General features: G+C 45.4%; 1 protein-coding gene across 1 annotated transcript in view; it reads right to left on the bottom strand.

Moving 5' to 3' along the window:
* dtnbp1b (dystrobrevin binding protein 1b) overlaps window positions 1-20,094 on the bottom strand; it is a 37,465-nt gene extending 17,371 nt beyond the window's left edge. Inside the window, exon 1 of the mRNA XM_022210042.2 lies at window positions 19,707-20,094. Within this exon, the coding sequence (XP_022065734.1) occupies window positions 19,707-19,752 (46 nt within the window). The 5' untranslated portion in view covers window positions 19,753-20,094. The remainder of the gene's footprint in view (window positions 1-19,706) is intronic.
* Window positions 20,095-24,373: the final 4,279 nt, after the last annotated feature.

Here is a 24,373-nt window from a genome sequence, read left to right as displayed (position 1 = left end):
TCAGTTTTCCTAACTACACATGTAACCAAGCAACTGCACACCAACATGTAAGGCAAAGCTCTGTAGGAGGGCTTCTTGCGTGCTGCTTAGTCACTCGCAGTGTGAACACAACCAGAGGATAGAGCATTTTTCATCACAAATAATGCCTTATTATATGTGAAAAGGTACCACACAGCTTCAGAGACCCGACACCAACTGTAGCTCTGAGTGATCTCATTAATTCCTTTTGACTCATTCCACATGAGCACATCGAACTAATGTGGCAAAACAACAAGCTGCCACTATCATTTACCTGGTTTGCTGTCTGTAAATTAGCGACACATAAAGAACAGATGAACAGAGAGAGATGAATTGCTTAGACAGGCTGTGAACGTGTGCAGATATCCACCGGAGCACACACACATCAACAGACAGAGTGAACGGGTCACGACTAGGCCTAGCAGCAAATCAGAGGTGTCAGCTACTGTCGCAGCCGGACTGTTCACAGCACAAGGCTGCACACTGGAATTAGGAATGTACCAATTACATTCGAGAGGGGTGAAGGTCACATCTGTAGCTGTGAGTCTAACCTTGCAGAGTGTATTTGGAAAAGGCTCAACATGTGCTCCTCAAAACATCCTTTAATTTATTCTAAGTTACAACCTTGTGTGATTACATGCTCTAATAAAACTCAAAAACCTCCTAAACAAAACAATGAAAGCTTTCAAATCACCATATTAGTTATAATTTGTGAGTGAGCACTCATATCTGTCATTATGTGAGACTTTAGACCTTATTTATTATGTCAACAATAAAACATTTGTGGTTGTCTGTGCTGCCCTGTCCTCTCCTCGGCTCTAATGCTGCTCATGCTTGCTGGATAATTTCTGGCAATTTTACAGTGAATGCACTGCGGGGGATTTAAAACCAGCCTCGTTCTCCAACATCTAAGGAGCTTAAAGCCAGATTTGATGAAAATGCAGGTGGCTAATAAAGTATTTCAGCTCTGAAGCAATCAAACCATCAGCAATATCAACTGCTTCAGGTTAAGGAGCATTAAAATAAATCCAGTCTTGGTGAAAAATTAGGCCTAAAATGACCACTTTGACTATAAATGAACAATTGCCTCTGACTTAAACTGTGTAGTATACCTGCTCTAAGAAAGATGCATATGCCAGTCAGTTACATAATATTGCAACACACACAGCCACAATTACATAATGTGACACATTAAGGCACATTTATTATTTTGCCACATTTAATCTGACTTGACACAGCAGTGAAGCAAGAGAATCTGTATTAGGCTTTTATATGATGTGAAATATGCAACCTGGAGGGATATTCAATCACCTTTTTGTGTACAAATCTCTGTTGTTGCTACAAAGCCACACAGTCAGCAGCTGCCTTTGTGCTTTTTCAGCTCTGTCTGCATGTGTGTTTTGTTCTGTGAACATGAAGAACATGAAGTGAATGAGTTCAAAATCTAAATGTTGTGGGTGAAAAAAAAAAGAGCCTGAAGCAGCAGTGGTGGATATGAGCAAATGTGCTTTGTGGATGAAATTTGAATATACTTTTTTTTAGCTTTTTGCCTCCCCCTGCCAGCTGACATTCCCATTGCTGCAAGGCATTTGGCCTTTTAAGTGTATATAAATGTGTATTTTCAATACCACATGTGTATGTTAGCCTGCAGCCACAAAACAGACAGGTTGGAAGAAACAAGTTTACATCAGCAGGGGTCAGATGGGTAGAAGGGTTGTCAGGGAGGAGGAGACAAACACTGAAGGACATATCTAGGGGATACATTTACAGATTGTCTAAGTGCACATGAACATGAAGCAATAAATTAAGGATGGAAAAAAGATTGTACATACTGTCTTATTGTTAAAAAAAATACATCCTAAAGTTGCCAATAGTGATCAATATCAGTCAAAATATTGGTCAACCAATATATCAGTTGGCTCTAATGATAACAATTTCAATACACATGGACACCTCTTGGCCGAATGGATGCTGACTAATATAATCTAAAAACAAGCTATCAAGCATTAGAATATTCACTTCATCTTTCATTTCTATGATCAAATGGCTTTCTTCTTCTAAACAAAACCAAGTTAACATACGTGTGACCTTCAGTACCAAGTGGCCCATTCCCCATTCTGTGTTTACAAAGGTACTGTGGCCTTGAACCAGTCTTGATAACTGGTGACACAGAAAGGCACTGAGAGACTGTGACTGGGCTGTTTTTATCTGGCAGCACTTAACAGCACATTGTCAAACAGAGGGTGCATCCATCAAGAACAGAGAGGAGGGGGAAGGGAAGTCTACATCTTCTCATAGGTCTATCAGCTCTTCAAAAGCCTGTCAAACTACCCACCTTGCACAATCTGTTCAAAAAACAACTTTCTCATTTGCCAACAAAATGTACTGCCCACACGAACCCTCTTAATGCTCACTGATGCAGTTTCAGCTGACTGCGTCTGACTGCAATTGGTGATTCCTACAAGGACACTGAACACTGTTACACTCAAACCCCAGTGTAACTAATGTCTGAGGCATGGGTGATAAATGATGTTACCTAATATGTGGAAATTGAATTCTTGGCCTAATCTAAATTTTGCAGTTCCAGTTTTGCTTCATTTGCCTCTCAAATGCAGCTACACACATCCTTTTCGATAGGGATTAAATGTCTGTTAATGAATAATAAAAATGACATTTTTCATACTCTTCCCTGTGCTCAGAGATAAATATGGGAGAAAGAGACTTCCCGGCCTGCCAAATAAATCAGTGATCAGCCAATGGGACTGTAAGCAACTGACAAAGAGGAAGCAAACTACAGTGGAGCTGAATACAAATGATTACCTTCACAAAGGCTTTACCCGTACACACATACAGTACAGCTATGTCACGCTGTACTGTTGGAAATAGATAAAACAAAATGCTGCTCCCCAGGAGACAATTAAAAATGCTTACATCACAGCAAGCTCTGAACTCCTAATAGAAGCTGAACGAGCTGTCGAAAAAAAGGAGGAGAGGACGAAAAACCGTGGATAAGAGGCATTTTCTAACAGGTTAATTGCTTGCCTTGAAGGGAGCTTTACTCACACCGATAAGGATGTGTTATTTAATGATGCTAACATGGTAATGACTGGGTGTTGGCCTCTAAATTAGGAATCCTAGCCAGTGTGATCCTCACAACAAGAAGGGGCAAGAAGACCGCAGTGACTGAAATACACTAGAAACACACTCTGAGTGCAAACACGCCCTCCAGCATTTTATACAACCTGAAATACTGCAGGCAGGAAAAAGCTGGAATATTAAGATGGCACTGCAGATGAGTTAAAATACTCAGTCTGTAAATAAACATCCATCCATCATCTATACACTGCTTAAGTCTCATTAGTGGGGTAGGGGGCTGGAGTCTACCCCAGCTGACTTAGAGCGAAGACAGGGAACACCTTGAACAGGTTGCAATACATATACAATCACATTTGCATTCACACCTACGGACAATTTAGAATCACTAATTAACCTCAGCATGTTTTTGGACTATCAGAGTAAGCCGGAGTACCCGGGGAAAACCAACACATGCACAGGAAGTACATGCAAACTCCATGCAGAAAGATCCTGGGAAGGCAAGGATGCGAACCAAGGATCTCCTAGCAGCAAAGTGCTAACCACTGAGCCACTGTATAGCCTGTAAGTAAACATGACATTTGAAAATGAAGACCTGAATGCATGTAGATACTCACATCCAAAATGCACATGTATTGAAGAGCCGTGCACACACAATGTTTGTTTTGGGAGGAAGAAAATGTGGCAATATTCCAGATTTCGAGAACATTTATGCAGGCTTTGATGCATTATGCAGGATTCTCCTCTTTTCCCTGCACCGCAACAAATACAGCCTTACATCAGCAAAACTCACCCGCTAGTCTTCGGTGAAGACGCCACTCAAAAATGGCCTATTCACTCTTTCCTTTTTTATTAAAAAATGACAAGAGGGATGTAGGAGACAGAGATGTGGGATGACATGCACCTGCGGCTATGAGGCAAACTTAGAGAAATTCAGTTTCCTCGCTGCTACATCGACAACCTAAGAAGTGGCCTGCACACGGTATGCTGTATGTGATAAATAACAGCTCGACAGCGAAGGCCTTAGCGTATCACCTTGTTAGTACCCCCGATAAGACAAAAACACGTTCAGCTACGAATAGTAGCATGTGCTGTAACACAAGTTTTATAACAATCAGTTGCGAGACAGTGGAGCACTACGGAGCTACACGAGCATGGCAAAGCCAGCAACAAACGGCACAAGATCAGTGAAGCAAACGCACACTGTGGGATGACATAAGCATAAAGATGTAAAAAAAATCTCCTTGGAAAAAGAAAATCCCAAGAGGAGATACTGCATTTTAATAACTCTGAAAAGTAAAAAATTACCTGTCTTTAAACAAACGTCTACTTCCAATATAATTTAACAGGAGGCATCTAAGAAGAAAATCTGCCCTGCACTAAATTTTGAGTCTCCTTCACCATGAAGACGCCATTTTCTCAGAACATGTGTTTTTATACATAACACAGATGCTACACCGTGCGTTACAGGCTCACACACATGTTCCCTTTGATAAATTTTTCATCAGCACTCATGTCAGAGCTCGAGTCAAAATGGGTGTACAAGCATTGTATGCAGGAGTTTTCATTTAGGGAAGATGATAAATGATAGATTCGTTTAAACACAGAAAGTCTTGCTGAACCAGACTAAGAAATCTCAAGCAGGTGTTGCGACATATGTGCAACAAGGTTGTTGTATTATTTAAAGTGTATCTGATGAAGGGGATTGTTTTGCAGATGAATTTACTGGCATCGCTGACTGATGTGTGGTTGGAATTAACGTTGTGATCTGTATGTTTTCAGTGTTGCATTTGTTCATGGATTGAGTGAAAGTGTCTGAGATTTCATGATGTCAAAACATTTTACAGAGGAACTAGTGAATTTGACATTTCATTGAAGTTGATGTTAGAGTAGTACGTATTTTCTCTAAGAATTTCTCTGTACTGTTCCTAAAATGTGCAAAATGACATGTTCATTTTTTAAATTTCACACCAATAAAGCATTTCAAAAAGCAGTTTTCTTCTCAGAATATATGTATATATATATTTATTATGTGTAAAATTGATGCACTTAATATCCAACAAAATATACAAATAAATGTTTACTTTTAATTTAAAATATTGATCAGTTAGACATCTTAATTCCTACATTTGAATCTAAAGATGACTTATTTCTTTCGCTTGCCATCTGAAGGTGGAATGCTTCTCTTCATATCCAGGTTGCTAGTATAAACATTAGAACTGTCTCTTGTTTGAACCATCCCCAACCTTTGCATTTATTTATCTACCTCACTGCCTTTTTGCACAGATCAACAACAATATGGGAGAATCCAGCTGCGAGGCGGTTGTGGTGGGAATGTGTGTGCACAGATTTAGGTTAAGAGGCACCCAAGGGGGATAATGTAACCATTGTAGGAATCTATACAAATGTGATTCCCTGATAGCTGTTCTACTATCATCCTGTGATGACAGAATAAAACCAGAGGCAGAGACAGAGATAATCTATGTGTGTGTGTTTCATGTATGTGTGTTGATGTGAGTGTGGGAGCAGCAAGAAAGTGATTAAAACTCTCATTCTATTGATTTCTTCAACTTAGAATAAATAAATTAGGGTATCATGTAATTTCATCTCAAATGCATGCCAGTCTCTTTTGAAAAATGTCAAGAAGTTCATCATAAAGCGTTGGATACATCCAGACTGGCTGATGCCTGGTTGGTATGATGTTTAGTTACTGATATCATTACATTAACCTCATTACATTACTGTGAAGTATCCACAGAAGCTCAATCACCACCACTGAAGTCAAGATTGAGCAAACTCTGTGACCAGGTACTTACCACAATTGAAGGAAACACCAAAAATAGTCAAAACTAAATATGCTTGGGGTGTAAACAGCCTGTAGTTGATCTATGATCTTTACTTGATCCACATTTAAGGTTCAACACACGTATGAGCAGCAGACTAATTGCATTTGATATGTGGGAAATGCTAGTTTGTCGCCCAATCCTGCTTAGAAATGGTTTTGACAGCATAACTTGGCTACATGTGTTCACATGAATGGGGCACAATATAAGCAGTTTACAGTGACAATCATGGAAGAATCTTTTGGTGTTTTTTTTGCTGATCTGATTAAATAATCTGATCGAAAGAATTGATTCAATCTGAACTATGAGTATTGAGATCTGTTGCATCCTGACATCATGCTGTGGATGACTTATGAGGATGAAGGTGTACAGAAATGCTTATGTTGTCAACTGATGTTGCCATAAAAAGGTTCTGTACTCTTTTTATATTTTAGAAAACATGTAGACATACCAGGCTCTGTACACTGCTCTGACATTTCCGTATCAATGACACTCAAATGATATTGTAAACAAGCGTTGTATGCACATCCCTGAGCAAAAAAAAAGTAGGTCCTGCACAAAACGTTTCTCGCTCACCCTGAAGGGGTGCCATTCTTGTCCAGATACTGACATTAAGGTGTCATAATAATGTTCTGAAACTAAAAACACCAACGTGTCACACTGATTCTTTTTCTAAAAAGGCAACACTGTCAGATATCTGAGTGAACATCTGGGCAGAGAGCTTGTTCTTCTCATCTGCACTTAAGTCTCACTAAATATTTCAAGGGTGTTTTCCTTATACCCTGACAGAGATTTCAAAAGCTATCAGCAACATCTCTTTGGTTATGTCAAGCTCCAGTTCCTCTCTGTCACTGCAAATTTTTCACATATTCTGCTCTTCAACCCCGTTTTGTTGCTCTCCTCTGTCTTCCACACCCTCACTCATCTGCAGCCGTGGTTTGCCCTCCTGTTAGCCCCAGCATGAACTGCAAAAACCCAATCTTTTGGAAAGAACATTGCAAAGAGTATTTGCGCTGTAATGATGCAACATCACAAACAAGCACACTCTCACTCACAGATCTCCCTTCAGCATGAGCTTCTTCATACTGTACTCCCTATTTTGTTTATCTTCCCTTGATTATTTCACTACTTCGCTTTCTTTTGCTCCAGGCTCATCGTATACTCAGTTCAGTATGTCCTGGGGTGGTAGAGTGCAGCTGCTTCGTCATGACCATGAAATGGAAGCCTGTGTCCTTGTAGCTCCGTGTTGAACATATTTTTACAGCTCACAGGATATTTTCAAAGTTCTGGGCAGAGAATATTTCACTCAGCTAAACTTTGGAGCCAGAAATGTGGCAGCTTAACCAATATGAAGAATGACAAATTACTGAATTACAATTAGATCTTTGTAATGCGATAAGTGTAGTTTTGATACGTGCAACAAAGATTTCTAATATTTAACAGTCAGTGTGAGGTGATGTGTTCTGTTTTCTTTGCTTGTGGCGAGTAGGTTTTAGCAATGGAATCACACCTTGGGATGAAACACTTGATTAGCGGCCCAGTGACTATGCTGTGTTGTCGATCCATCTGTTGTTTTGTTGTATCTGACATCCAGTTGGGCCTTGCACAGTCACCTGGTGCACAGTGAGAAAGCCTTTCCTCCCCCACACAAACCTGTCTTGCAGTCTCCTATTGTTTTTTGTGTGTCATACTAACACACACAAACTAATTACAAATGATAAGTCTGCCAAGATGCAATATTAGGAAAAGACATATTCACTGGTATCTGCATCTGTTCTGTACATGTATACACATAGACACAGTGCAAATGGCCTAATGCTAATGTAAGGAAGGTACAGAGCCGCAGAGATGAGAAGAGAGGAAGCAAGAGGAGGGAAAAAGATGTGTTCTGTGACCCCAGTCCAAATGAGAGGTTTGTCTGTGGCTGACCTGAGTTATACACCCTTACGTAAGGCAGCAGGTGGGGGTGGGAGGGTTGGAGGAGAGAGGGAGAGTGCAGCAAAAGGAAAGCCTTGGAAAGAGGCTGAACTGCAAGACACAGAATTACGGATTCCCTCAGCATGTTGATGAGAGGAGAGAAACCTGACTTCAGAGGATACGCAGAGCAGAAATACAGCTGGTCAGACCCTAACAGACACAGTAAAGTGTCAATGGTGCAGGAACACATGCAAAAAAGGTCAACAGAGATACTATCAACCCCCAGGAAAATAGAGGAGAAACACCATAACAGACTCCCCCTTCATATGAGCCTACAAATACTGTTGGTTCAAGCATGGACCTAATTGGAGCTTCTCTAGCTGTCTGACCACACCATCATTTTCTCTCCATCCTCTTTCTCTCCATTCCCCAGAGGAGTGGGAGGAGAGGAAGGAAAAAAGTGATAACCCACCTGCTGAGGTACATCACGCAGGGATGAAAAATGCAATTTCTAAGCCATCTGTGACTAGGATTGGAGACAAAAAACACTGGTTGTATCGGCTTCTGTTTTGGATGAGACAATAGATTTTACATTTTGAGACGCAGTATGAGAACGCATGGTGGTCTTTGTTCGTCTTTGTGTAGAATATAATTCAAGGCAGGCTGTCATCTTCGTCCCTCAGTTTTACATCATCCTTAGGCACAAATGAGAGAGAGTTTGAAATCATCTGACAGCTTAAATTCAGATTCATCCCTCTCGCTCTGACTTCACCGCCGATGTAACGGGGCCCACCCTTAAAACAAAACAACTGCCATAACTCTGTGTGCAAAATTATACATCAGTCACTATTGTCCCTTTAATTACAGTCATTATTCTCCTTGTGGAACTGTCCAAGTATTTATTCTTTTGTTATGCCACACAGCTCGCGGTATAATTTCTCAGCATGATTAGCAGAGGGAGATTATTTGTTGCTGTGAAAAATAAAGCAAAGCAAACAGATTCTACAACTTCTTCATTATGGTCATTAACTCATACATGATCAGGTGGAAGTCTTTCTGGTCTACTTTGATATGTGGATTTTATACATTACGACGAAAATCTAACCTAAATTTCAGGTGCTGATTTCACTTCAAAAACTGTGGGTGAACTTAGACGTCTTCAGCATCCAATTCACATCGGAGATGAGGGGAGATTGTCTGAATCGTGTCTCAAGCTTCCTGCCACAGTAGACCTTCACTGACTAAGTTCCCCATTACAAAAACACCTCACAAGGAAGTGTGTTAATTCCAGATCACATGACCTGCTCCACATGATGTCATTTCCTCCTGAAGAAAAGACTGGAAGACTCCAAGGCTTTCTGAATTATTTAACATAAAGTAGTGTGTTAGTCAAGAGTGGATTTATGGCATGTCAACAGGTTTACTACAATATCTTTATAAATAACTTTCAATTTCACTCAATTGTATATATAATATTTAGAAGAATCTTTCTGTAAAAACGCCATGTGCTGTTTGGTTATAGGCAGCCGTGTTGATTTTAAGCCTGAAAACAGCAAAAATATCAACTATCATACCTGTTAACTATGTCACAAAAGTCCTGAAATTATATGTTGACCCAAATAGTACTCAGCTTAAAAGTCTGCATTGATGACAACCTAATCATACAGGGGGTATATAACATTAATGTAACTGTTGTCTAGTGAAACTAAAACGTCTCTGTAACAATGCTGGTAAGCTATGATTAGACATCGTAAATGATCACCTCTAGTAGTCCTTATCATTGTGTATTGTGTACACATAAATAAGCCTCATGTATCTGTCTTCATACCCGTCTACAGGTCCACTTGATGATACGCTGTAATTAAAGGTAAGATTTGTTATTGCACAGATTATTTGCCAGCTAACATAGAGCACTTGCAAAAGGGCTGAGATATTGAAAATATTAAATGTGTTAATCTGCACTCAGGAAGCACACAAAGCCAAACGCTCTGACAATATGTTACAGCTGAAGTAATCGTAGCACTTATTGTATGTGACAAAATCCTAGCCTTTTTCATTTTCTACTGTCATTAACTTTTTTTTTTTTTTTAAAGGATGAGGCATCCTGAGAGATCCTCCATTCCTGCAGCCTGTGATCTCTGTGCAACCTCCGTGCCGCCACCACAACCGGCGCCAATTAGAAGACTTCTAGATAGTGTGGAGGCCTGTCTTTCTCTCCTACGTCTTTTTATTATTCGTTTTCATTATCTCTAAGTGTTTCTGGATCTGGCTCAGTCTTTTAAAAATCCTCCTCTACCAGTTTTCTCTTTCTATTATGCTCAAGTCATTCTCTTTACCCGCCTCCTCACCCACTCTCCTTCACCATCCACCTGTCCTCCATTTATCCTCCTCTGTTCCTCTCTGCTCTCTTCTTCCTCTGCTGTCTCAGTCGTCCTCTTTCCCTGTTCTCTGTTCATCTCATTTCTGTCCCCTCTTTTTACCTCTTTCTTCCAGCCAACTATATCCTCTCCCTCCCTACTGCCAACACCACCTGTTAAGCCAGGTGGACACGGCTTGGAAAGAAGCGAGGTGGAAACGAGTGACAGACAGGGGGAGGGAGGAGGAGAGAGAGGACAGTAAACATGAAATCATCATTGTCTGACAGGCGAGGAAGAGGCAGAGATGCACTTCCTACAACAATCTAAAACATTCAGGGACATAAAGAACATACATCTTAACTACCTCAACCACTACATTTCAGATTATAACCCTCTTAAAATTAGAAATGCATGGCTTGTTGCCCAGTATATGCAAACATGCCACAACCTGAGGGACAGTGAATGACCTCGACACACACATCGTACATAATAATTTATATCAAACTTAATGTTGCATTCATGTTTGACATTTTTGGACAAATTATGCTTTGATGCCTTGGCATACTGTTTCAACTTTCATGCAAACAAAGCTCTCTGAATAAAACTGAATTAATGAGCTATCCATCATATTTCACTGTCAGCTCCTGATTGACAGCTGATATGTCTGTGACCCCGGAGAACAAGTAGATAACAAAAATAAATGGAGGGAACATTAGCATCATTGCAAAATAACTGATGTATGTTCGCGTTGCCAACTGCAGTCTGTGAATACCAAGCATTGTGAGGGTGCTATACACAGGCGAGGAAATGTCACTTTTTCATGTCATTCGGCACAAAAATAGAAAACATAAAGGGGAGTCAGTCAAGGGTAAAATGTGATAATTAAGGCTTATCTAAATCAAGCCATTCTCTATCCCAAGTTTAATTTTTAACAGCACAGATTCTTTCATCTCCTAAACAAAATCCATCTATTAAGGCGATTAATCCCTTTATTCCTAGCGTTAACCTTCAGGTGCCTCAAAAGGAACAAGACCTCCTTGAAAATGACAAATTAAGACACGTTTGTCTGAGTGCACAGCTTCCACGTTTACATGGTATTTGAGTAGCAATTGTACACGCTAATTAGCGAGATGATTGCTTATCGTTTCTGTGTGACAGAGGTGCATGGGGGAAATATATGCACGCACAGATGTCAGCTTACTCACACACAGATCTGTCACAAGAGACGCTGGAGACACACCTGAGTCAACGCAATACTCAAACAGCAACTGTGTCAGTTTTAGTGTTTAACACAAGCAAATATTTGGTTGAACTTCTACAACTTCTGCGCTGCCGTCTGCTCAGTGCCACTTCTCAGAAAACTGCTTTTGTTTGTCAGTTTCTCACCAAAATGTGTGGACTCCAAGCTCATTAGCATTGTAAATGTCAGTCAAAAACAATTCTCTTGAAACATCATTACCCTGTCAACATACACATACAGCACATACTGTATGTTGATATTTTTAACAAGCTCCTTTGAAATCTACCCAAAATTACTTTGACAAGATTTTCATGCTGTGAGAAGGAAGACCAAATCTTTAAAACTAAGCCCAACTGAAGACACCAGAAATATAATAGTTTTGCATTAATACTGAATACTTAACTTCAAAAAGTGTCTCTTCATTCAGCATTAAAAGTTGGGTTTGCCTCGTGGCTTTAGCCATCGGAGACAGTACAGGTGTCATACAATGAGCGAGTTGGACCCGAGCAGAGAACCACGTCTCCAAGACCAGAGGAGATGTAAAGGATTTATTGGAGGGGATGAATAATGGTGGGTGGGAAAAGCCAGGGAGCAGAAGCAGGGGGGTTCCAGGCAGGAGTGAGGCTCCAGGCAGGAGTGGGGGTCCAGGCAGGAGTGGGGGTCCAGGCAGGAGTGGGGTATCCAGGCAGGAGCGGGGTATCCAGGCAGGAGTGGAGGATCCAGGCAGGAGTGGGGAATCCAGGCAGGAGTGAGGGATCCAGGCAGGAGTGAGGGATCCAGGCAGGAGTGGGGGGTCCAGGCAGGCGTAACTGGTGAAGGTTTGTTGGGGAAGCCGGAGGGGAAGGAGGATGGCGTGGGATCCCGGACAGCTGATCTGAGGGAGGCAGGAGAAAGCAAGGTCAGAAGTTGGCAGAAACTTAACAAACAGATCATGAAGGGGGCTAGAGAGCAAACCGAACTGCGTGGTTCTTGTTTAACGCTCTGGCAGGGAGTGGAAGGCTGAGCCGGTCTTTATTGCAGGGGTGAGTCGTTAGTGAATGATCGTCAGCTGTCCGGGAGCCGTGCAGGTAGTTGATTGCCTGAGTGGAGTCAGCTGAGGAGCTAGACTCCACTCAGGCACCGAGCTGTAGGGGAAAGACAGGGCAGAAGAGCGGATGGGAGACAAACAGACAGAGACAGACAGGACAGAGGAGCGGATTGTGACAGTACCCCCCCCTCAACGGGCGCCTCCCGGCGCCCCATGGACCCAACCAAACCCACCGGGGCAAACAAGGAGCAGACAGAGACACGCATACAAACAGGGACCAGACCGAGCGGAAGGAACCAAAAAGGACAGGAAGAGCAGAAAAAACGACAGGAGGGATGGGAGGGAGGGAAAGACGGGGGGGACGGGAGGGACAGGAAGGAGAGAAACGAGAGAGGGACTGAAGGAAACTCAAGGCTGGGACTGGACCTGGCACAACTGGACTGGGAGAGGAAATGAACATGGACAGGACTAAAGACTAGACTGAGGACAGGACTGAACTGAACTGAGGGCAGGACTGGCCTGGACTGAGTTGAGCGAAGGAAAGGACTGAACTGGACTGAGCTGAGCGAAGGAAAGGACTGGACTGGACTGAGCTGAGCGAAGGAAAGGACTGGACTGGACTGAGCTGAGCGAAGGAAAGGACTGGACTGGACTGAGCTGAGCGAAGGAAAGGACTGGACTGGACTGAGCTGAGCGAAGGAAAGGACTGGACTGGACTGAGCTGAGCGAAGGAAAGGACTGGACTGGACTGAGCTGAGCGAAGGAAAGGACTGGGCTGGACTGAGCTGAGCGAAGGAAAGGACTGGGCTGGACTGAGCTGAGCGAAGGAAAGGACTGGGCTGGACTGAGCTGAGCGAAGGAAAGGACTGGACTGGACTGAGCTGGACAGAGACTGAGCTGATCGAAGCTGAGGACTGGACCGGACTGAACTGAGAACAGGGCAGGACAGGGACTGGACCGGACTGAACTGAGAACAGGGCAGGACAGGGACTGGACCGGACTGAACTGAGAACAGGGCAGGCCGGGGATGGACAGGGCGGAGGGTCCGCTCCGGAGGACGGACCGTAGGCTGGACAGGCCGGGGATGGACAGGGCGGAGGGTCCTCTCCGGAGGACGGACCGTAGGCTGGACAGGCCGGGGATGGACAGGGCGGAGGGTCCTCTCCGGAGGACGGACCGTGGGTCGGACTGGCTGAGGATGAGTGGGCCGATGAGTCCGTTCCGGTCGGCGGAGGGTCCGTTCCGGCGGGCGGACCGTGGGCCGGACTGGCTGGGGATAAGTAGGCCTGAGGGTCCGTTCCGATGGGCGGAGGATCCGTTCCGGCGGACGGACCGTGGGTCGGACTGACTGGGGATGAGTAGGCCTGAGGGTCCGTTCCGATGGGCGGAGGATCCGTTCCGGCGGACGGACCGTGGGTCGGACTGGCTGGGGATGAGTAGGCCTGAGGGTCCGTTCCGATGGGCGGAGGATCCGTTCCGGCGGACGGACCGTGGGCCGGACTGGCTGGGGATGAGTAGGCCTGAGGGTCCGTTCCGATGGGCGGAGGATCCGTTCCGGCGGACGGACCGTGGGCCGGACTGGCCGGGGATGGGCAGGACGGAGAGTCCGTTCCGGTGGACGGCCTGGGGGTCGGACTGGACGTGGACGGGCAGGGCAGAGAGTCCGTTCCGGTGGACGGCCTGGTCGAGGCTGGGCAAGCCGGTGGGTCCGTCTTGGGGAACGGCCCGAAAGCGGGACGGTTTGAGAAAGGTCAGGGCGGAGGGCACGCTTCAGAGGGGGGCCTGGAGGCGGGGCCGGCCAAAGCCGGACTCGCCGGAGGGTCCTCCTCCGAGGACGGCCCGGGGTCCGGACAGACAGGCGGGGCCGCTCCGGCGGGCGGCCCGGGGGCCGGACAGGGCAGAGGGACCGCTCCGGCGGGCGGCCCGGGGGCCGGACAGGGCAGAGGGACCGCTCCGGCGGGCGGCCCGGGGGCCGGACAGGGCAGAGGGACCGCTCCGGCGGGCGGCCCGGGGGCCGGACAAACAACTGGGTTGGAGGTGGGTCCTCCGGGGGCGGAGCAGGATGGGAAGCGCAAGGCCTCTTCATGGACTTGGGGAAGGCTCCAGGGAGCGGAGGCGGGGCGTCGATGGCCTCCTCGGGGAGCGGAGGTGGGGCGTCGACGGCCTCCTCGGGGAGCGGAGGCGGGGCAGGATCCAGGGGCCCCTCCGGGGGCGGCGCAGGATCCAGGGGCCCCTCCGGGGGCGGCGCAGGATCCAGGGGCCCCTCCGGGGGCGGCGCAGGATCCAGGGGCCCCTCCGGGGGCGGTGCAGAAGGGAAGGCACAGAGCCTCCTAAGGGGCTCAGGGATGGCCTTATGCCCTTCTAAGGCCGCTGAGGTCGCGGGGACTGGAGGCGGAGCGTCGTCGACCTCCGCGGGGACTGGAGGCGGGGCGTCGTCGACCTCCGCGGGGACTGGAGGCGGGGCGTCGTCGACCTCCGCGGGGACCGGAGGCGGGGCGTCGTCGACCTCCGCGGGAACCGGAGGCGGGGCGTCGTCGACCTCCGCGGGAACAGGAGGCGGGGCGTCGTCGACCTCCGCGGGAACAGGAGGCGGGGCGTCGTCGACCTCCGCGGGAACAGGAGGCGGGGCGTCGTCGACCTCCGCGGGAACAGGAGGCGGGGCGTCGTCGACCTCCGCGGGAACAGGAGGCGGCGTCGTCGACCTCCGCGGGAACAGGAGGCGGGGCGTCGTCGACCTCCGCGGGAACAGGAGGCGGGGCGTCGTCGACCTCCGCGGAAACAGGAGGCGGGGCGTCGTCGACCTCCGCGGAAACAGGAGGCGGGGCGTCGTCGACCTCCGCGGAAACAGGAGGCGGGGCGTCGTCGACCTCTGCGGAGACTGGAGCCGGGGGGCCACGATGCCTCCTGGCCTCACGTCTTCGACGGCCCGGCCGCTTGGCAGGTGGTTCTAAGGACGGCAGGGAGACAGGGCCCGGTTGGCTGCTTGGGGAGCCAGTAGGCGGCTCGCTCAGAGGAGCACTCAGGAAGTCACAGATGTAAGCAGGTAAGTGGTTGGCTAATCCGGGTCGCTGGCCTGCTAGCTTGCGGCCCAGGGTTATGGTTGCGTCTTGGGGATCCTCCCTCCACTTCTCCCACAACTCGTATAACGTGTTGAAATAAACGCTGTGCTCATCGCAGGAGGAGAAGATGTCCCAAGGCGTGTCTAGGGGTTGGGTCTGATTGAGAGGAACGGAGGTCCGGTTCTGGAGAGCAGAGGTCGGGGTCGGGGTCCGGTTCTGGGGAGCCGAGGTCAGGAGGATGGACGACATGTGGACAACGGGTGGGGGGTCAGAGAGGGGCGGTGATGGGGCAAGATCGCGGGAGCCACGGCACCTCCTGGTATGGTGTCCTAGGCAGCCAGGTCGTTCAATGACCGGCTCCACGATTGGCGGGGACTGGGTGTCTCCTCTCCGGGGAACATGCTGCTTCCTAGATGGTGGTTTGAGAGCTAGTCGGGTTCCCCAGAAGGGAGAGGAGGTGTCGTCGGTTAGGGTCTGGGTGTTGGCTGGGCCTGGGGCTGGTGGGGGGGAAGATGGCGCGGGTTGGGCTGCAGATGAGGAAACTTGAGTGAGCAGGGCGATGTTTTGGTTCAATTGTGCCTTAGTGGCGGCAACATCCTGAAAGGCTTGGTTGTATTGAACCAACAGGGCAGGGTCGGGAGCTACCTGGGATACCTGGCCAGTTAAAACAGTGAGTTTACTGAGTATCTTCTGGTACTTGACCGTGAGCTGACGAAAGGTTTGGTGGACTTGCCTGATGTCGGGTGGAGTGAGCCAGTCCGGCTTTGACAGCGAGTTCTCCGGGTCCATGTCTGGCCAGAGCGTTCTGTCATACAATGAGCGAGTTGGACCCGAGCAGAGAACCACGTCTCCAAGACCAGAGGAGATGTAAAGGATTTATTGGAGGGGATGAATAATGGTGGGTGGGAAAAGCCAGGGAGCAGAAGCAGGGGGGTTCCAGGCAGGAGTGAGGCTCCAGGCAGGAGTGGGGGTCCAGGCAGGAGTGGGGGTCCAGGCAGGAGTGGGGTATCCAGGCAGGAGCGGGGTATCCAGGCAGGAGTGGAGGATCCAGGCAGGAGTGGGGAATCCAGGCAGGAGTGAGGGATCCAGGCAGGAGTGAGGGATCCAGGCAGGAGTGGGGGGTCCAGGCAGGCGTAACTGGTGAAGGTTTGTTGGGGAAGCCGGAGGGGAAGGAGGATGGCGTGGGATCCCGGACAGCTGATCTGAGGGAGGCAGGAGAAAGCAAGGTCAGAAGTTGGCAGAAACTTAACAAACAGATCATGAAGGGGGCTAGAGAGCAAACCGAACTGCGTGGTTCTTGTTTAACGCTCTGGCAGGGAGTGGAAGGCTGAGCCGGTCTTTATTGCAGGGGTGAGTCGTTAGTGAATGATCGTCAGCTGTCCGGGAGCCGTGCAGGTAGTTGATTGCCTGAGTGGAGTCAGCTGAGGAGCTAGACTCCACTCAGGCACCGAGCTGTAGGGGAAAGACAGGGCAGAAGAGCGGATGGGAGACAAACAGACAGAGACAGACAGGACAGAGGAGCGGATTGTGACAACAGGAGCGAGCTGCTCTGCCATATTTCAATAGTCCAGACCCTCTTATTAAAGCAGCACAAAAGACTAATTATATCTGCAGTGCTTTGATTTACATGCAATTAAAGTTTCATGTGAACCTAGATAAAGCAGAGATGGGGGGCAGGAGGAAAGGAGAGGAGAGGAGAGGAGAGGAGAGGAGAGGAGAGGAGAGGAGAGGAGAGGGTGTTGATGAGAGAAGATTAAAGAGCAGATGAGACACCAGCAGAGAGGAGAGCAGATGTGTACAGCAACTGGGCCCAAAGAGAAAGAAAGGTGGGGCCAGAGAGGGGAGCTGAGGAGGGGAGATAGACGGGGAGAAGAGAGGAGAGGAGAGGTGAGGCAAACCATCATTTGGCAGGGGAAGTGATGACACAGCACATCCATCTCAGTGGCAGGTGCCTGCTGTTGCTCCTTTACAGAGGACACAAGCTAACAGGGAAAGCGAGAGCTGCACCAGGACTACACTGTGAAAACACCACACTGAGTCAGGCTGCTGGAACAAAGATTAAAATGCTGCTGATTTTCTCGTCTAAAAATATTTCTGCCTTGCAAAAAAAAAAAAAAAAAAAAGAGTGGAGGGCGCTTCAAACACAAATCCATAAATAGTCCATAACTATCCTCTGCCTCTGTATTATTGCTGATCATTACGGAATTATAGTACATACTGCAATTTGTTTGCAAAACCGGTAAAATAAGCCCAGTAAGCATTTAATTTGGTGGTTTAATGGGTTTGTATCATACATTATTCTAGCTAATCTTGCACTGTTTGGGCATGCTCCTTTGATATTTACACCAAAGTACTATTGTATTTTTACAGCTTGTGATGTGGTAACAAGATAAAAAAAATGTTCCTCTGTTTGATTAAATATTTTCTTCACTTGTTTAATCTTCAACTAATCTTTAATCTCTATTTTTCCTGACTTGTGACTTGTTTTCTCAGACGCAGCATTTGGTTATGTAACATTTTGGTTAGTAAATCAGTAATCACAGCCTGGAGCCACTTGATATTTCCATTTGAAGGAGCTGCTGTATAAGATAGTAATGTGATGGATGTGTACTGACAAGGAACAAACTGGTTATGTGCAATGCAAAGCAGCCAAGAAGTAGAGCTAAATATGTGAGTCAAAGGGCATTTTTTTACACAATAATAAGTTAGAGCATTACTCAGTCAAATAATTGAACACACAGCGACGTTATTATATAAAGAAATAGCCCACAGTCACAAACACACAATAGGTATGAGGGTAGGTGTGTCATTGTGTGATCATTAACACATCACCCTGACACACAAATGGTTTCCAGGCCTGTTATATGCGAGGTTGGGCAGTAAATAACATCCTGAAAATAACAGAGGGGAGAAGGGGAATGAAAGCGAGAAGAGGGGGGGATGGTGCAATAATAATGAAAGCAATAAAAGGAGACCCATTTTCCCAGCTGTGATCTGTGCCTCAGTCAATGTCTATGTCTGTGCATGTGTGCATCTGTGTGTGTGGATGTGTTTGAGAGGGAGATTTTCTGTGTGTATGTTCCCACTGAGCTCTCAAATGAGTCAAAATGACTCACATCATCTTATCAATCACCCACTTACAGTACAGCAATCCTTTAGTTTTGTGTGTGCGAGTGAGTGAGTGAGTGAGTGAGTGAGTGAGTGAGTGAGTGAGTGAGTGAGTGAGCGAGCGAGTGAGGGAGCGAGCGAGGGAGAGAGAGAGAGAGAGAGAGAAAGAGAGTGTTGCTTGAGGCCAGAATGAAGTCAAACATTAAAACTGCAGAGGAGGCCCACACACACCCACTGAATAACACAATGGCTTTATTCCTTTATCATAATCCCAAAGTTACTCCTACAGATACAGTACAAACATACAGTCAGTGCACACACTCCTAGTGCAGCGTTCCACTCTTAGTCAATAATTAATTTAGCATTACAGAAACCAAAAAAAGAACAACTAATCCTCACAGACTGATGTGTGTTTCTTTTTTTGGTTATGATTAAACCAAACGTGTGCTGTGCTGTTTTCCGGGATAAAAATACTCGTGAGTTTGACAGTAGTGAATGACATCAGCATGTCATCTGGTCCTTCCTGTGACTGAAAAGATGCAGCTGGCTTGGTTGTCAATTGATGCACGGCACCTTCCCAATAGATCGACAGCTGGAGGTGCTCCAGGGAATGTGTAAACACACTCACGCATGCACCCACACACTCCCACATCGCACACCTCTCTGCACGCTCTGTCCATCATGTAAACATGTACCAGTATGCACACATTACACGCCTTTACTACTGTACATCGACCTAAATGCACACTGTACTGGGTTACACAATGAAACTCTTGGCATTTTCAGGCTGCTGCGTTTCTTCTGTCACACACATTCTAGACTTTACATACTGCTTGTAAAAAAAGAAAGTGCATTCTTTATTTCTCTATTGTATATTTTCTGGTTAACAATTGCCTTGAGCTACATGTTCTGCTTCTCTCTTGGCCCTGCAAGCCCCTCTTTAAAATCAGATCCTCTATTTGGATGGACAAACAGACGACTGGTTTCAAACAAAACCATCACCACAGACCTCAGTTACAAAAGATGAAAAAAAAAGTCACTTACAAGAGTTCCTTTGGCTCCCGTCTTTTGCACCAGGGGAGGTGGACATCCTGGCAGGATGCTTTTTGTCCTCACAAAATAATCAAATTGGAGGAAGGGGAGGGCAGACAGCACAACGATACACCAAAAACTCCACCGATCACGACAACACCTGCCCACCATGCATCCTCTCACTGTCTCTCAGTCTGCACACATGCTCCTCCATACAAAAGAAGCTCCAGAAACGTTCACACGCTCATTCTCATGCAGATCAACTCGCACACTTTTGCGCGCTCGAACGTTGAGCGTTCTCGAGAAGCTGGCACCCACAAAGCGCACACGTGCATGTATGGATTGGCGCTGCACCAGTGTCTAGCTCCGGTGTGAGGACTGCTGAGGCTGACAGTGGAGAGAGAGAGAGAGAGAGAGAGAGAGAGAGAGAGAGAGAGAGAGAGAGAGAGAGAGAGAGAGAGAGAGAGAGAGAGAGAGAGGAGCAAAGATGATTGGAGCATACCACTGGCTGCTGCCGAGCGAGGGAGGAGGGGGACTGGAGTAGAGAGGAGAGGGCGAAGAGGGGGTGGGAAGGAGGGTGTATGTGAGGAGGGAAGGAAATAAGGAGCACAGATGATTCTGAGTTTGTGTGTGTGTTGCTGCACATGCTTCCATAACTCTGACCTTTACACACACACACTAACTCCTCTTAACCTGATCTGCATACTTCATACACTTTCTTTGTTTGTATGACTCAGTGGCGACAGAAGCTATTTTCATAAATAGATCTGAGTGTCTAATAAAGTGGAGACGAAGTAAAGATGTCAGGCAACAAAACAGAAACGCTTTCAAAAGGTTAGGTTTCTTTATTCTGCTATTGTCCAGGCACTCACACATACACACAAGTATCCTTACGCACAAATCACAGCATCAAAAGTGCAACACACTTGTGCCCACACCCACTCTGTCTGCCTCCACTGCCTAAGGGGGGGACATAATAATCCTCCTCATTAGCATGATGCTGTGAAGAGCATCACAAATCCACCTAGCTGTGTCTCCTTTTCCCATGTCCTTCACTAACTCCGCCCCTCTTCTTTTCTCTGAAATGCCCCCCTCTTCCACTGCTTCATAAGTGCAACTGATGGGAACCCCTAAAGGCTCATCTCTTGCAAGTATCACTTCTGAAGTAAGCGAGTGAGTACAGCATTGGGAATTTTCAAATCACTCCTTGTAGAAATGAAGTGCGATTTGCTGTATTGATTTTGTTAAAAATCTGTTCAGTTGCAGCTGAAACTAGGCCAAAAGAATACTGAGCCACATTCAAACAACGTGATTTAAGAGTCAAAGAAAGCATATTGAGTCACTCTGAGAAGAAATTACACCCTCAAGCTTAAGCACACATACAGAGACACAAACACACACACACTGAATCCTCATAATGTCAACCATAGTCTTCATGTACAGGACCCTTCATACATATCTTAAGGGTTGTTGTACATGAAAAATAGGCACCATCACAAACACCACCATCCAAAATCAATAATTTCTGGATGCAGCTGCACAAGTCAGACTGCGGGGGACTCGACGGAAATACCATAAGCTCCTTAATTAGCTATGGGTGATTATAGCTGTGTCACAGAATGATTTTTGGAGGGTTGAAAAGTGCACCGGCTGGACTTGAGGATGGACTCCTGGAGCATGACATCATGCAATATGGGAAGACAAATTATTAAACAGATACTTGCAAACCTGCAGTGTGGAACTTTTGTCTCCCCCTTTCGGCAGTGGGAGTAAAAACACCAATACTATTGCTTAAGACGTATTATGCGTCGCTGTTCTTTTCTCTCTTTTTAGACCCAAATCCTTCCTCTGAGCTCAGATTATTTTTTTATTTGGGGCATTATGAATTTTTCTTGGGTGTTTTCCGGGTTTTTCTGCCATATGCTTGTTACGATTGCTCACCTCCTGAGCCCTGGCAAACCTATCATTGCGAGTTGATGTAAAATGCATCGCTCTCAGTGCACCAGCATGGGAATGTGACCACAGAAAACAGATTTAGAACTAACATACTGATATACACAGAGAGATTTATCTGGTGCTGATAGGCTTAATCATTGAAGTAAACTCATCCATTAAGGGCTTGAATGAACATGTACTTAGATGTTTTAATTTTATACTCAGGTTTTAATTTGGAAATAACTGCATTAATCAAAAACACCGCAAAAGTATTGGCTGTTTCATAACTCAATTGACACAATTGTATGTTGTTTTTATTAGCATTTTAATTTAAACATGATCATTTTAACAGGCCGTAAAATATATATATATTGAATAGCAGAGGGAAAATATCAGTTTTTATTATATTGTTGTTGACACTGGTAAACTCTGCAGAGATTTTTGGAATGCATAGCTAATATTGTGCTGTGGAAACGGATTTAAGAAACATTTCAAGGATACAGCCTGAATTTCTTGTGCATCTCGCACAAAGCCAGTGACTTCTGACCGTGACACATTCCACATTCCCTGCCTGAATCTTGCAACGAGCGTAAGAGAAGTCGCTGCCCTCCTTGTACTACTTTGCTTTACAAATCCTGAAAGCAGCATACACCCAAGTCCCTTTATTTCATCACTTCTTAACCACTGACTAATGCTAAGGCCTTGGGCTAAGTATGAAAACGTTAACCCGTACATAACCGTGATCTTTCAGTGAGTAGAAAATGTGTGATTCATTAACCACAGGATATGACCTTTTTCTAGTCGAACAAAAAAACGCTCCTTACATTCATCAAGTACTTCTATTTCTCTCATCAAAATACAGCACAAGGTGAGAAATCCAACAGCAGCAGCGAGGAATTTATAAATGACAACATTTTCAGACTCGACAGAAGAAGTGAAGTGTGCACAGGAATGGCTCTGAATGCGTCTGACAATTATAAGAGGAGAGAGAGGCTAATTTCCCAGGAGAGAAACCTTTCATATTTGGTTGCCAAGTGGTTTAAAACTTGACAGTAACAACTTGTGGGATCTTTTCCCACATCTTACTGGTAGTGGAGAAAAGGACCCTTGTCACATGCACTTTGAGTAGTTGTGCTTCCTTAAATATGGTATAAATAGTGGAAATTAGGAACACACTATAGTGGATTATTGCCATTACCAAATATGCAGATATTTTTCAACTCATTTTTGATGGATGCCAATAGATGGACATATTTATTCAGCCTAATTTTCAGAGAACATGAAGTCTCTCCTGTAGAGGAAATAACATTATTATGTCTGTTTTAATCAAGATCACCCACTGGCAAGTGCAGATGCTAATAAAATACAAACCTTTTGCAAATGCAAACATTTAATATGCAAAACTATTTTTTTTTCCCTGACAAAACTAGCCCGTCAGACATTATCTGTGCATTAGTTTTAATTTTAGACCGAGCTGTTCTAAACGTACAAACATTCCTCAACCATTCACTTGTTTTACTTTCAGTTGAAAGTACAAAGAGGCTCTATTTAATATTTACAACCAGACAAAACACATTTTGTGGTGTGGAAATGTGTGGGTGTAGAGAGAAAATGAACTTCACTGCATTGTCAACTTGAATATGTAACTCGGCTGTGTGCACACTGCAAATGTTACACAGTCATGTTAATATTTATGTTTTCTGTTCATCTGCTATCACATTTTAAATATCTTAAAAGTCCCTCTTCTCCTGCATACGTAGTACTGCTCCATAATTAGAATATCATCCTTACATCATCATTTAGTGGTCACAGAATAAACTACAGAGGAAAAGGCTTTTGCATTACATATATTGGTTGAAATGTTGGCAATCTAGACTGCAAATTCTATGAAAACTGTTGTAATGCAGTTTTCCTTCTAGGTAGAAATGTGTTAGCTAAATCACTTCAATCTTATGTTTAAAACCTCCTTCTTTAATTTAGAGAGATGCATCATTGTTTGGCAATTGCATATGACAGGCCTCGTGTACAAAAATATGGACATATTTTAATATAAAATGGAAGATGTATGCATGCATAAACACTCATAGAGAAGCATAAATACAAACAGAGAGCAATTACACATTGTCTCCTACTAATACCCTCCCTCATTTTCTGTTCTTTTCTGTGCGTCAGTCTTTTCTATTCACACAAACAGCTTGTTCTCATTCTTTCTGTGCAGCCACAGCCTCGTTAACTATATTGTCCATTTGAAACTTAACCAACCATTGCGAAAGCTTACAAACACACAGAGGACTTAACTGACAAAACTAAGCATAGTGAGAGAAATGACAGATGAGAATGAGAGCAAAGACACACAAAAAATGCAGTTGCCTTGGAAACTGACATTCTGCAATTCAGCTTCATGTAATCTATGCTGAGACATGCCAAATTCTCCAGGCTATCCGTAAACTTTTCAACTCTTGTCCGGAAGCCTAACAAGAAGCAAAATAGTGCTGTTCTCTTTTCCCATATTACTGACGTCACACATATAAAGCACCTGGGGAACTGGGCTAACCTACTCTATCAATAACACACAAAAAATGACTAAAAAATAAGAAGAGCATTCATCTCTCATCACTAATAGACCTACTAACAATACCTACAATAAGCAGTGATGTGGAGACCATGCAGAGCTAATGGAACATTAGTGAAATTTGGCAACATGCAACAATAACAGGTGAAATAATCATTGGTGATGCAAAGTC

Source organism: Acanthochromis polyacanthus, chromosome 11, assembly GCF_021347895.1.
Source record: "Acanthochromis polyacanthus isolate Apoly-LR-REF ecotype Palm Island chromosome 11, KAUST_Apoly_ChrSc, whole genome shotgun sequence".
NCBI lineage: Eukaryota > Metazoa > Chordata > Actinopteri > Pomacentridae > Acanthochromis > Acanthochromis polyacanthus.
This window is presented reverse-complemented; position numbering and strand designations above follow the sequence as displayed.